General features: G+C 27.3%; 2 protein-coding genes across 3 annotated transcripts; both read right to left on the bottom strand.

The window, feature by feature from the left end:
- Positions 1-2,090: 2,090 nt before the first annotated feature.
- Positions 2,091-8,727, bottom strand: LOC100572448. Of its 2 annotated transcripts, XM_008184472.3 has the most exons (5): positions 8,494-8,726; positions 7,827-7,934; positions 7,643-7,764; positions 5,952-6,138; positions 2,091-3,388 (listed from the first exon to the last, which is right to left on the bottom strand). In XM_008184472.3, exons 2-5 carry the CDS (start codon positions 7,873-7,875, stop codon positions 2,895-2,897), a joined length of 852 nt encoding a protein of 283 aa, XP_008182694.1. In that variant the 5' UTR covers positions 7,876-7,934; positions 8,494-8,726; the 3' UTR covers positions 2,091-2,894. The 2 variants fall into 2 exon arrangements, with proteins under 2 accessions (XP_008182694.1, XP_016659569.1); XM_016804080.2 differs by lacking the exon at positions 7,827-7,934 and having other exon boundaries at positions 8,494-8,727.
- Positions 8,728-11,972: 3,245 nt separating this feature from the next.
- On the bottom strand, positions 11,973-15,205 carry LOC100572519. Its single transcript, XM_003244229.4, has 3 exons — positions 14,794-15,205; positions 13,821-13,992; positions 11,973-12,795 (listed from the first exon to the last, which is right to left on the bottom strand). The coding sequence occupies exons 2-3, from the start codon at positions 13,912-13,914 to the stop codon at positions 12,446-12,448; spliced, it is 444 nt and encodes a 147-aa protein (XP_003244277.1). The 5' UTR covers positions 13,915-13,992; positions 14,794-15,205; the 3' UTR covers positions 11,973-12,445.
- Positions 15,206-15,515: the final 310 nt, after the last annotated feature.

Raw genomic sequence — 15,515 nt, 5'->3', positions numbered from 1 at the left:
TAACAAAGTATAATATTGTGACTGCCGCGTTTGCCGCGCACGTCGTACTTTATTGGTACGGTGGACAGTCCCCACACTATACGTCTTAATACAAATAACAATAATTATTAATTAAGATCAGTGGTTGGTAATGGGTATCAGTATATTATAATACTTCCACCCTACATGGTTTAAGATTTAGATGTACAATAATTATAAATAAATTTAAAATGTAAACAACTACACAATTATGTTAGAGCATGCAGGTACATTTAACAACTATTTGTTGCTTAAGTTACAAAGACACAAAGTAATAGTTATAAACGAATTATAATATAATCTGCTATATAATTAATAACTATATTGGTGTTCATTAAATTTTTTTATTTTGAAATCTTTCGATTGGTACCGTTCTGGAGTTTTTTTTATTCCTAACGGGCCGAGTACTTCCACTACTAACCGTAGGGTTCGTTTTCGATACCGGGTCAGTCATATTTGAATTTTCTGGTACAATTATCAGTTCGGTCAAAATAGAATTATGAGATCTCCCTTTAGTGTCAGTTCTTTAGTAGGGAATTTCAAGATTTGGTCGGAGTGCCTTTTCCACACGTCCCTCTTAGGTTTTTATCTCGAATACGTTTATTACCGGAATACTTATCGCATAGCGGCTAGCACCGTTGCACACTTTCTATATTAGATTTCCATTTACTATGGCATTTAATTATTGGTCAGTTTGATTATTACTCACCGCGTCATTCGTATCGGGGATCAGAGCGTCAAATTGTGTTCTCATATTACGCCTTATAAATAGTTTCGCTATCGACTGGCGTGTCGTGGAATGCGGCGTCTTGCGATAATATAATAACAACAATTTGTGCATTAACGATGTGTTGGTAGTTTTGTTTTTTTGAAACATTTTTAAAATTTTAACTCCTGATTAGGTCGCACCATTGGTTTCAGTATGAAACGGTGCCCCAACTAAATGTCTGGTGCAAAATGTGTTGAATTCGGTCCCTGTGAAACATTTAGCCCCACCTGAAGTGATCTATTTGGGTGTGCCGAAACGTGTGAACTACTTCTGCATTTTTGTTATTACCACGCGGTCGCCGTACACGAATTAGTTTCAAAAACTTTGAGCCATTTCGATGTCGCGTCAATATGACGGTAAAGAAGATTTTATTTTTAAAACGGCCTACTAAATTTACGTGTAGGCGAGACCACGGTTGCTTTGGCCATTCCCACGGAGTGAGTACGGCCTTTGGCGGTGCGGACCTCACTTGTACACAATTCTCGCAATTACGCGCTAGGTTTTCGATGTCACTACCGAGCATCGTCACCAAAAATACGAGCGTGCGATAGATTTCATACTATACCTATACTCGTGCCCGAATGTAGTTCCGTAGTAGTGCCGCTCTGAACTTATCGGGGAATTATAATTCGATATCCCCCCATATGGAACAAACTTGTTCCGTGAATATCCTATCTTCGTCGCCAATAGGTAGTAGTTATCGTATATTTGTCTATAATTTTAAGTAATTATTGAATTTTTGGAGCATATATAGCCTAGATGACCTAACAAACAAGATAGTCTTTTCTTTGCAGGTTATTTATACAGTGTGTAACTCAGAATCGAAAGGCCCAAAAGTATATAGGTACCTATATACCTATATAATTTTCTCATCCTTAAACTCGTCTACCCTACTAACGACTGTAGAGTTTGCTGAATATGACCTTATGGGTGTATACTGCGTATACAAATTGTATAAGTATAAATTATATGGATTTTATTTTAGTGAATTTTAGTATTATTGATTTGAATACAAAATTTAATGTAAAATACTCTCATAAGAAGAAATAAATAACATTTTTTTTTTTAAATTTTATTTTATTTTATTAAAAAATTGTTTAACTTAAACATCACAAAGAGATAATACTATTTCTCGTATCGGTGGTATCGTTACAAAATATTTTAAATTTTTAACACCATCTACATGGAAATTCACATTGTCAAAACTAAATTAAAGTCTTAAATATAATAAAGTTAAAAGAAAACAATTTACCTTGTGCAAATAGGCTGGGTACAACTTTTACAAAAACTGTATAAACAAAAATATTTCATATAAATATATATTTCAGTTCGTTTTAACTGGTTGCTCATATTGTCCGACATAGGGAAGAATACTGTACAACCACTTTGTAAAATTGTTATAACTTAAAAATTAATAATTATAATTAGTTCTATACATCTGTAATAATCGATAAATTATTTTTTGGAGGTTCATTTTATGTAAGATATGTAATTTCAATATTGACATACAGGTTATAGACCGTATATTATACACGTCGTTGTTGCTTACCAAACTTAGTCTAAGTAATTATTGTGAACTATTTAAGTACATATAAAATATTAGGTAATATTAATAATATTGTTCATTTAGTTCAATATAATTTAAAACAACAATTTTTATTTTTTAAATACTAGTTTTAGTGTCAAACGTATAGTTCAAAATCATTTTTAAAAATACTCGAAAAACATATTTGAAAAATAATATGTTAAGTACCAATACTATATTATATTGATTTTTAAAAATTGAAATTGAAATACATAATATTATTATTTATTTTAAAGCAATATAATGAAAAAAAATAACTACCTTGCCATCTAGCCATCTAGGAATAACATACGTACAGCAGAAACAATTTAAAAATGTTTTAATAATAATAAATTATTAATTATTAATTTTTCTAATAATATAATAATTTAAAAATGTGAATTAAATCAGTAGCTCTAAATATTTCCAAAGTCATAATCCAACCTGTAACGTAAGGCTGAATTGGTATGAAAAATTGTTCGTTCGTAATGATAGATCAACAAAAAAAGTGACACACGCAGTGGATTTGACCTGTCACCTATATCAGACTTGAGTGCATAACATTTCGGTTTCGGATACAAATGTCTCTTGCGAATCTCTTGCGGTTTCTATCGTATCGACCGGTATAGTCATATACAAAATATTATGATCATTCCCACAATTCGGTGGTAAATTATGAAGCTGTGAGGGTTTCAAACGATGGATTGCCAAAAACTCGTCGTAAGGCGGCGGTAACTCGTCGTACGAAGGCGGTGGCTCGTCTATCGGGGACGTTAAAAATAAGCGTGCACTGTCGTAGTAATTAAAAGTGTTAAGCTCAACGTAATTTAAATCAGAACTCTGCACTGGTGGACTTGCGACATGTGTCCTAGTGATTTGCGTATCGTCATACGAAGGAGGCGGGTCACTAATGTAACTGTCGTATCCCGAATTGACATTCAAAGGCATTACACAACTTCGGTCATCACTGTTAGTAGACGGTAGACCGTCATCTGATAGAATTTGATTTAAACTTGAATTTATTCTTCTTGTAGATCCTATACAGTGAAAAAAATATATATATAGGTATAGATAAATGGAATTGTGTTTATACACTTATTCATTTTTATATATAGGTATATCGTTCTATCATAGTACCTAATATTGGACATTTGTTTAAATAAGGTAATTCGCCTAACGGCGATGAGCATAACTTTTTTACACCAGTTAGTCGAAATCTGATATTTTGAACTTTTAAATATACTTAAAGACCACACTTCAATTTCTTGAGATTTTTTGTACTAGATACTTATAAGTTACGAGGACAGTGTCCTGTGGAGATACAAACTTGTGTTTTTTAAATGAAAACCTTCCCCCAGTTAACGTATCTTGACGTATCAAAATCAAAATTGTAACTAGTAGTTTTTGAGTTATTTAACATTGTTTAATATAAGGATATATTATATGTCCACCATAATAATGTGTTTCGAAAATATGGGGGCTATGGGGATTCAAAAATGTTAATAATTAATAAACGCTATATATATATATATATATATATAAATGGACCCGTAATCGTTGGTCATGGAATCACCCAAGAACGCATTTACTGATTTAACTGATTTTTTTTCTGTTGTGTTTGTAATTGCCATCACAAGGTTTAAAGAACATTTTAGAAAAATCCACCGGAAAAGTAGGAAATCTGGATGTCAAAAATACAACAGTGGCATCATCTGTCCAGCAAGAAAATAAACTAAATAATAATATATTTTTGTTTATTGGAAGGTTGCTGTTGTTTATGATTGAACATAATTTTAGACCTGTATATTATATTTGGTCAAAACCATATAACTTAGTAAAAATAGTATTCCTAACGCTATTTGTCGATCGTTGTTCTGGGACCTTCATATCATAAACAAGGTGTTAATAAAATATTTGTAATTACGTTTCCCCTTCAAAGGGGTCTGCAATTCATCGCAGGTGGTTTGCCTATCTGAAAATATATTGCTCGCATAATCACAAACATGTCTCACAGGAAACGCCGGTCGGGATGCCTATAATACAAGGCTGGTCATTAACGAGTTAAAAAGTTAAAGTTAAGTTGAAAAGTTTATTTTATTTTAACTTAACTAGTTACTTTTGGCTTTCAATTAACTTAAGTGTTAACTTACTAAATTTCTTTCTTAATCAATTTGAAATTAACGAGTTAATTTTTCATTTTAAGAAGTAAGTTAATTTATTTTGTTTTAATTTTTTCATATTTCACTATTTCAGTCTATTTCGTTTTTGTGTCAAAAAATATTTATCGTAAATTGTTTAAAGTTAAAAATTTATATAATTTGAATCTAACTTATATGGGAATACTGTATAAAGTAAAACACTATATCCTATAATTTAGTTTTGGGTTGGAAAAAAATTAAGTACGCTAGCTTTTTATAAATAAATTAACTTTTTTTTAACTTAATAAAAAGTTAACAAAAAGTGTGTATTAACTTTTAACTTAATTGAGTTAACCTATAGTTAAATTAACTTTAAACTTTAAACTTTTTGTTATTGGTGCATATTAACTTAACTTAACTGAGTTAAAAAAAACATTAACTTGCCCAGTCTTGCTATAATATAATAAAAGCGAATGTGTCCTGGCTGACTCACTGACTGATCAACATAGATCCTAAATTATGATGGCTTGAGACTTACAATTTCCATGGTACCTTCGTACCACCATGTAAGTGCGCACTAAGAATGCATCTTCCAAAATTAACATTTTATTAAGTGGTGCTAGCACAAGTAAATTGAGATTCGAGATGATGGATCAACATTTTAAGTTTTAAACAACATACAACGAATATTAAATAACGAATTGAACAATGTTTGAATCATATATAGTTGGTATATTTAAATGTCAACGAAGTGCATAGGACAGCTAGTAATTTATAAAAATTGACAAAGTATAATAATTAATACTAGATCCAAAATGATATAAATTTTTCAATTGTGTTATACCATTTTTAAGGAGTAGGTATTATTTTTATTATAATCATTCTAATAACTGATAAACTACTCACTACATTTTAAATTATTCACATCAAAATATTCAAAAAATTATTCACTAAATAATTTAGAGTAAAAAGGGTCAATATTTTGAGAAACAGTAGTTTGTTTTACCACATGACACTCCTTAAGTAGTACAAAAAACCTCAAGAAATTAATAATATATTGTTATTATATAAGTATATTATTACTAAGTATTTAAAAATTCCAAACATTTCAAAAAAAGAATTTGAATAAATTCATTAGTATAAAGTAAAAAATTAACAGGTGAGCAGCATCATGCTAGTATATGAATTACCTTGTAATTTCTATACACATTACTATTATTTTATTAAGTTTATATATGTATGAAACATTAGGGACATTTTTTTACTTTTCAAGTACCTATAATTTTATAAAACGATAGAATCTAAAATATAATTCTGTTATTAGAAACAGTTTATATCTGTTCATAAATATTATTTTTTTTCAATAAAATATTTTTAGCTATTATTCCAGAAAGCATTTTAATATTATATGTATTATATTTTATAATATATGTATAGTGTAAAATAAAAATATTATTCATACTTGATTCGAAGCAATCTCCAGATGCGTGTATTATAAACATATACATTACACACATGCATATAAACATTTTGAATATAAATCCAATATTGCGAAGACTAATTGTTGTGGCCGGAGCACTAAATTCAGTATTTGCTTGATAAGTTTTGTTTTTGCATAAATTAATACCTTTTGGATCCGTGCAAAATTCCTAGATTGAAATTTAGAAACTTTTAAACTAATAAAAATCTATGAATTATTACTAATTATTTTCAACAAATGTGCATTTTGACAATTACTTTTGAATTGATTATGACGATTACTATACATTTTAAATGCTTACTTGCTGAAAATAAAATAATTCTTAGTATAGATTAAAGAATTTTTTATTTAACGACTGGGTTAATAACATAATTTATAGGGCACCCGGGTATTAGACCACTTAAGTTTTACTTTTATAACAGCCAACAGGTAGACCTAAAGATTGGACCACTATTTAAATCGATTTTTAATATATTATCCCGTAAGCAGAACTGCAGAAGATTTTACTCAAATCAGTATTTACCAGCACCAAATTATCATACATCATATTATGCGCATCAACAAGCCGAACAATATAGAAGAGTATAAAAAATAATTATTGATTGAAAATTCAAAGATTGTTATATATTATATCATATTATGTAATAAATAGATACAAACAATTAAAAATAAATTGTATTGATTCAATTGAATTGTAAGTATAGTCATAACTATATAAATGTACAATGTACATGCATATAATATTATAATATAATATTATAGAATATATTATAGAATATATTATATACCTAATGAATCATATAAGATTTTTAAGTTTAAAAATATTTAAGATATAAAGCAATAAGTTTTTGTTAAATAAGCGTTTAAAATTTAAATTTTAACAAAACTCATCAAATCGATTTTTGATATACACATTTTTTCAGTTCTACTGTTAAATAATATTGATGTGAAAATGATGTATATGACATAAAAATCGAATGATGCGCAACTGTTTTATAAAAAAGGTTAAAATTAACAATAGTGATGTGAAAACGACAACCGGCGGACCTGTAAAATGTAGATACATCATGATCTCGATAGGATTTTTTGAAAAGGTACCTACATGGACAATTTAGCACTATTGATAAAATTGTATCAAATGTTAAAAAGTTTTTTAAAAAAACACCACTAGGTACTATATTGCATATTTTTTACATATTTTCCAAAATTTTACTGCATATTATGATGCTTTTTAATGCATAGGTATTTGAGTACTTTTGAAAGCATAAAGTTTCGAGCCTTTTTATAAAAAATAATAGGTTAATGTAAGATTGAAATTCATGATAACTTCCTAATAAATTTCAATAACGTTTTGAAATAAATATTTTGCAATTATAATGAAAACGGTTTTTTAGTATTTATAAAACATAAAAAAACATATTTTATATCTCAATTTTTCCTTATCTTGCATGTTGAATTGTTGATATTCACATTATATTAAGTCATTTTTACTTCGAAATAAGTGTTAATATTTATCTGTTTCAAAATATTGTAATATAGGTACAGTTACGCTGTAATAAACGTATCATAATATTATTACCTATATGTCTATTTTTAAATTAAAAACTAACTATTGTTTAAATAATTTTAATCAAATAAATTCAAACATATTTGTCTGCAGTTATTATACATACTTCATTGCAATTTCCGGCCATAGGTTCACAGATACAAGATACACACGATTCGTTATTCATTGTAGACATTTTTTCGTTATTTCCAACTATAAACAACGCATGCCTTGCAATAACATAATTACCTAGAGAAAAAATTTAGTTTAAAAATAAAAGAATCATATGTTAGTGGTGTGATATTTCATACCTGATATCTGACTCCATACAAGTATCAATAAAATAAAAATAATACTCATATTCGATTGAATGACATACACCACTACTAGTGTATATAATATTTATGTATTTAACTGACCTGCAATTTTATTCATTATTCAATAATATTTTAATTACCTTCCTACATTTTACTACGACGTCTAAAAACATTTTACTATGATATGCTGTGAGTATGATGCATGACTTGATACTGTATAATAAACATGACTACAATTGTTATCAAACAATTCAATATAGGTCCAATTTGCAATAAAAATAGAATACATTAATTTTAGACTTTGGTATTTGGAATGTGTTTTGAATTTTAAATAAATGACAAATAATATTGTACTCGAAAATGTTTCTGATCTGTGCTCGGTTCGCCCCAATATAAAGGTCATACCTATTAATTATTCCCACTAATTCAACGTTAAATCGCCATTTTCTAGTATTTTCTTGTCATCTTGAAATAATTATTAGATACTTACATATATTTATTACTATAATTCTATCATTAGTATTTAATGTTTTGTTTTTGGTCTAATTACAATAATAGTCAATGAGTGATAAGGAAAACATAGAAACATTATCTCTGATTAATATTCAATACGAAATACATCACGACATTTAATTATCAAAAGATGCGTTTTAATACTTACGTGAAGGAAAATCGTAGATAACGGATAGTAGTATCATCGGAATAATTATAATATTGTAAAACGTTCATGAAATAAATGTGTACATTATTAATACGTGGTCAATTGTATAGAACGTGCAAAATGAATACATCGACATAATTATTGTAATAATCAGAACCTTTCGACGTTGAAATAAACTGAGCGCGTACTACAGTAGGTATATCGTCAGACGTCGGTTATAGGTAATACGACATTAATAACAATTAGTAATTGTAGTAGGGGAGTGAAATATAGCTGTAATGAGAAAATGTTTTTGTCGTATTGTACCTATGTTTTTTATCAATAGTTTTTAACATACGCATACTTGGAGCATTACGTGTGCTCAGATGGGTTGCAACGATTTGCACGTAATTTATTGAATAATAATTATATTTTACATTGACAAACCATGACCATGTTCTTACACAAATCGTTTTAAAAAAACCAGTGACTACCTACAGATGATATAAATTTTAAATTCAAATAAAAACTTAATTGTTAATTATGCGTCATTACGTAATAATTAAATTTTTATTGTTCTATAAATATTGACAAACATTCCTTATACCTATAGTCAATAAAAATAAACAGTGGGAAGAAGAATGTATACGTTTATATGTATATACAGAGTGTCCCGCGAGGATTTACCCATTGCAATATCTCCTGAGATAATAAATATGTATACAATTTATTTATTATTTTTTTACGGCATCAACTGTTTGGTTATTAGCCGTCATTGTATACTATTATGAATTACAAAAAAAAAAAAAGAATCATTAATAGGTATTTATTATAAATTCTTTACCATTAATAAATTATGATAATATGTATATTATATTATGCAGAATTTATGTATTCTAAACTGAATGTTATTGAAACAATTAACTATTTATTAACTATTATTAAATTTAAAACATTTTTTACTTATATGAAATAAATGTTAATGCATAACCATTGTTATTCTAATCAGCTCTATAATTCCCTCATTAGAGACAATTATAATTTTATTATTAAGTAAATCCTAAGCTAGGTATGTCTGATTATTATTCTATATTACTATCATTATTATTATCACTATAGTTATAAGTTATAACTATGATTAATAATATTTATTACCTATTTTATATTATGTGTATATCATAATATACATATATTCAATTAATTGTTGAGCTATTATAACTTTTGGTTCAAAGCTAATAATAAAAAAAAAAACCATTGTTATGCGTACCTATAGGTACATTATTTTTATTAAAATACTCATGTTTACACTTTATTCATATATATATATGCTTTATTAATAAAGTTCTTTATCAACAATAGTAGTTTTTATTATCTAATTTGTTTGAACAAATAATAATTTTATCAGAATTTTACTTTTTTAGCATTTTAGGATAAAATTGAAACTAGAATATTTGTTAAGGGGATCGGAAACGGCTAATTATTTCAATCAAAATTTACCAATCTTTAGTCAATCATAACAATGGACCTGATAACGCGAAAAGGCTTCTGAAAACTAATTTGAATTCTTTAATATGTCTACTTGAGATCGATCAGGCCACTTTGTTGAAATGTTGTTCTTAAACTCCTATAAATATTGTTTGAACATTTAAAATTTACGAAATATTAAATGTTAATAATTCGAAAATTTAATTGATTATCTTAAAATGTGACCTGATCTATCTTAAGTAGACACAATATCACACATTAACGAATTAAAATTAATTTTCAAAAGTCTTATCTCGGTATCAGGTCCATCAGTAGGATTGACAAAAATTACATGCAAATGAGAATGTGACTTATTCATACGTGTGCACGGGAGCGCGCTCTGTTATTTCTTTTACACACATACACACATTCACAATTATTACTAATTTTATTATCACTTACTAGTTACTACGCACACATTTGCAAAATCCACATGCATACAATTTGGAAATTGCCTATTTTGAACTCCTTAAAAACTGTCCATTTGCAATCACCTTAATATTTTATAGTTTATTTTAGTTGGACTTGTCTATTATCATTTTTCATATTATACAGTAGGTACCTACCTACACATTTAGTGATATGAAGGTTATTTGTACCTATTACCATTAAGTACCTATATATCGTATTTATACTCAATGTTACATTGCTACTACCACCTATATTGGATGAATCCTAAAATGTTAACGTTTTTAACCGCTATCCTTTGCAGAAGTAAAAAATCTTTAAACTTCAATATCTAGTTTATTCTTAATAGGGAATCAAAAGTAAAATGTAAATAATAATGTAATTTATTAGAAAAAAGATGGACTAGTGAGTACCACTCTGCTAAGGGCCCGTATTACAATAGTTGAACTCCGGTTAAACCACCGAATTCGGCCGGTTAAATCAGTGGTTCAAGCGTAACCGAGGTTTAAACTATGATTGTAAAACGGCCCTAAGGATACCAAATAGTACCAACTTATTTTGAATTCTGAGAGTGAACACTATATTATTTTGAGTTTGTTTGTGTGAAGTCCATATTTTGAGTAAACTTGTACTTTTTATGGCTATACTGCGTATTTTATTATGATTTCTAAGTTATAATAATATTGTACACGTATGTGCGTGTTAGATCTATTAACATATAAGTAACTGATAACATCTAAGATTTCAAAATGTAATACAAGATTCCTTATAAGGTTATATCTACCTTTGTGAAAAAAAAAAATGTATATAAGAAAGTCAATTTCAATTTTTATGAGCGTTAAAGGTTCAAATTTTTACAACATTAGATATTCACTCGAATTCTCAAGTAGTGTTTTTCTTATTTTGTTTGAATTTCAAAAACGAATAACCGCAGACACTTGAAATTTATATCATGTATTTATTTTATCAATTCCTATACTTGATAAAGTTTTTTTTCTATATCATTAAAATATTTTTTGTTTGGTAAAAAAACATGAACAATTAATAAAAGGCTCCTGATATATTGTTACTATAGTAGTTGAAAAATATTAAAAACATAGGCACACATTTTTTGATAAGCATTTATTTAATTTATTGTAATTCAAAAATATTTTTTGTGAGGATTTGAAACCATAACGTATAATATGATTATATTTTATGTATATTTTGGCATTTTTCAAACATTTTTATTATTTTTAAACTAATGCCTATTTATAGTTTATACCTTAATCCGGATTACTATAAATAGTAAAATAAATAAATATAATAATGAATAGCAGTTAGCAGTAATATATTTAAATGATAGATAATATGCTAATAAATCATCTCCGCTCAGTATCTTTTTTTGTATGCAATGATTTATCTATTACTGAAACCTATACTCAATGACGTGGTACATTGAATATCTGTTTGATATTAAATAATAAATAAATCAACATTAAAATCTGTTTCTTCTTCCATCGCTCACTAATCATTTACAATCATGCAGTTGAACGAGGTTTAAAATATTTTGTTATAATATTAAATCATTCGGTATAATTTATTTATATTTAATATATATAGTAAGGTTTACTCTTTAGTATGTAATTTACATAGGTACATAATATATGCTTAATAATCAATATCGAAATTTTAAATTGTTTATGATTTAATAAATAAATATATATATTATATACTTATATTTGACCATAGGTATAAGTAGATATTATTTTTGACATTACTACAGTACAATACAATATAATTATTCAATATTAGATGGTCAATCTCTAGAAAAAAATTATACAACAGTAATCGGTTAGTAACATACATAATTTGGTATTATAAAATAGCGTAGGTAAAGTATAATATGATCATATGAAATACAAATTACAAAAGCTCAGTGCACACAATTTTAAATTCCGATGATTTTGTTTAAAAGTCTTGTTCACTTCTTAAAATATCATAGGTATACATGGATATAAATCAATGACTTCCTAATTTCCTAGTTAATTTAGGTCTGAGGTTATGGACGATAACTCACAACGCACTCTTCATATGAAGGCGGTGGGTCATCGAGTGGAGATCTTGAAAAAGAACCTACATTAGATGAATTAAGCTCCACATAATTTAAGCTAGAACTAAATGGTATAATTGTGGCTCGTGTGGTGGAAATATTATTTATAGAAGTTTGTGCAGTTATATATTGTTGACGTGGTTGTTCTTGCAATGGATTATATAATATATTTTCATACTCCAAACTGTTTAAAATATTTAATGGCACTTCACTGTAACGTTGTTGGTCACTGTTGATCCTAGTTAAGTGACTACCATTATCCAATTCAATTTCATTTAAATGATTTGATGTTTCAGGTTCTAAAACAAAATTATCAGCTATTCATAAGTAGAGAACAATAAATAATTACATATTTGTTATTTACACATATAATAGGTATAATATATACCTATTTGCTATTAGGTACCTAGGTACCTACGAACTATACTGTCTAATATTATACTGTTTTTCTGATAAAATTCATTTAAGTCTTTAAATGGTAAGGACATAACTATAATTGTTGAACATCAAATGAAACAATCATGTGTTTTTATTACTTATTGAATAAAAAACTCAGTCTTGGGTAGAATTCCGAATAGTGTATTCTGAATACTTTTAGAATACTATTTCCAAAAGTATTTTGTGGTGTATTCTGAATACTTTTGAAACTATTCTGAATACAATATTATTGTAATTAGAGTAATGTATAATTTGTAGTATGAAAATTAAATTTTTGATTTGTATGTTATTCCCTTGCATTTGATTTAAAAAAAAATACAAAATTTATATTTTATGAGTTGGAAATTTGGAATCAATAATATCTATTAATATCATACAATATAAAAATTATAACTGGTATCGTTTCAAATATTTATCATTTATATTTTATATTTAAATTATTTAATTTATTTAATTTTTTACAGTATTCCAAATACTTTATTCGGAATATTATATTTATCAAGTATTCGAATACATATTCGGAATACTATTTTTCATAAGTATTCCAGTATTTATTCCAAATACTTTTCAAAAATATTTTACTCAAGACTGAAAAAACTAAATAATTATAATTTTTTTTAAATCCTAACCCATACTCTCTGAATAATACAATGACTCTTAGATTGGTAAACAAATTGTAGAATATAGGAACTATAGTTTAATTTAAGTCGTTGCTGACCGTTTACTTTCTAAATGAATCTACGTTTTAGGGACTTAAATGGGAATTTTTTGTGTTTAGATCATGCTATTAGGTTATGGAATAATTTTGAGTATTGGGGTATGAACATTATAAGTATAAGTAGGTAGGTACTATAAAACTAAAATATAATAATATAGGTTTTCATACTTGTAACACAGTATGTTCGTTGATAATACCAAAAAACAAATAGAATAAATGTTATAAAATACAGTAATGCAATAAAATCTCTTTCGTTATCCATTGTTGAAGTCCGAAGATGTCACTTTACATAAGTTTTTTTTCTGCACATCGTCTATGGTAATTTATTCTCTGCTTGTTACTTGATTCAAACAAAAAAACAAAATATAAATAATAGTTTTGAATATTTTAATAAAATATCAACACTCGTTACCATTTATTTCATTTAGAAATTTAAAACTAAACTAAACGATTCTTAATAATTAAGTAATTTTAAAGTTGTTTGTAATTATAAACTGATTTCAGCCAAAAATATTATGTTAGCTCATTTAAACGCTGCACATAGAAACCCTATTATGTCTAGACCTCTCTTGAGTCTGTTAATTTGGAGATGTTTGTGTAGGTTTTCGTTATGTATGAAACACACGGTGCTTCGTTATTATTTTAAGGATTTTGTTTTGGAAAATTTGAATTTTTTTATGTGTGTAGCTGAATAGTTACCTCTTATAGGACAAGCTTAGGTGAGTATTGGACGTTCTAGTTCCTTTTATATTGATATTGAATATTTTTTGTTTATTAAATTGGAAGTAACGTCGAAAGGCGCGATGCCATGGTATGCTTGTTGAAATTTTAGTACAAGTATGTGACTATCGAGTTAGCTTCTTGTTTAATGTTATACCGAGGTATTTAACAGATGGATTCCAAAGTATGGAAACATTTTTAAATTGGAGAGGTAGTGTAGTGGAATAACGACGTAGGCTAAATTATAAACGACTATAACGTGATTAGCTGTTATATTATTATAATAGTAATTATTTATTATATTATTATTAATGTAGCCCTTTCGACTCAACAAGTACCTATTAACATTTTAATAGTTACCCATATCTTTAAATAAGTGATATTAAAAACTTAAAATAGGTAATAATTAATAGATACTCACTACATGGACAGTATGGAAACAGGCAAGTCGCTACCAAAATCAGTATAAAATTCCCAATTCACCGTGGTGCATTAAATTATATAAATAATAGAAAAAAATAGTAATTGCTTAATTTACTCACACGATATACATATTAGAGCCAATAAATTAATAAAAATTACTGTCGATTACCAATTTTTAGTCCGTATACAGTATTATTTAAAAAGTGAAATTTGATTATTAGATGTTGAATTTCTAAAAAGAAAGAAATTCTGAACAATATAAATCTCTGCTATAAAGGTGAAATATCTCACTGTATGACAGATGATGGTGCGTGACAAGAGAATGACTATTTTTGGGCGGCTAGATTAATTATTGCAATGTGCGAGCGTAATCAGTCGAAGACAATGTTCGATAACGAGTATAAAAATGAATTTTTGAAATTCACCACATAATATAATATTACATTATTGCGGATAATGATTGTGTGAGTGACTGTGCGAGTGTGTAAGTGACTATGTGTACACGATAAGCTGTTGACAGTTAATTTAAGGATATCTAAAAATTATATAAAATTATTTGATATAGCCGCAAACATGTTCTCCCTCCGTTTAAAATTAGTATTTTAAACTTGTACGCAGTCTTCATTCATCGTTAATTGGGATAGTGTTTGTCAAGACAGCGACATATTTGATTTCCATTAGATGTCCTTACTGTGACTACCTATTTGAATTGATCTGTTT

Source organism: Acyrthosiphon pisum, chromosome A2 (genome assembly GCF_005508785.2).
Source record: "Acyrthosiphon pisum isolate AL4f chromosome A2, pea_aphid_22Mar2018_4r6ur, whole genome shotgun sequence".
Taxonomy (NCBI): Eukaryota; Metazoa; Arthropoda; class Insecta; order Hemiptera; family Aphididae; genus Acyrthosiphon; species Acyrthosiphon pisum.
Note: the sequence above shows the minus strand (reverse complement) of the source record. Positions and strands in the feature narration are given on the sequence as shown.

What these genes read in the sequence shown, in the direction of transcription:
- LOC100572448 (XM_008184472.3), bottom strand. Translation starts at nt 7,875, where the DNA reads ATGAGTATTATTTTTATTTTATTGATACTTGTATGGAGTCAGATATCA. An exon ending in TGTATGGAGTCAGATATCAG is followed by an intron (nt 7,765 to 7,826) that starts GTATGAAATATC and finishes TTTTTTCTCTAG; the next exon opens with GTAATTATGTTATTGCAAGG. An exon ending in TGGAGATTGCTTCGAATCAA is followed by an intron (nt 3,389 to 5,951) that starts GTATGAATAATA and finishes TTCACTGTATAG; the next exon opens with GATCTACAAGAAGAATAAAT.
- LOC100572519 (XM_003244229.4), bottom strand. Translation starts at nt 13,914, where the DNA reads ATGGATAACGAAAGAGATTTTATTGCATTACTGTATTTTATAACATTT. An exon ending in ACGAACATACTGTGTTACAA is followed by an intron (nt 12,796 to 13,820) that starts GTATGAAAACCT and finishes ATTTTGTTTTAG; the next exon opens with AACCTGAAACATCAAATCAT.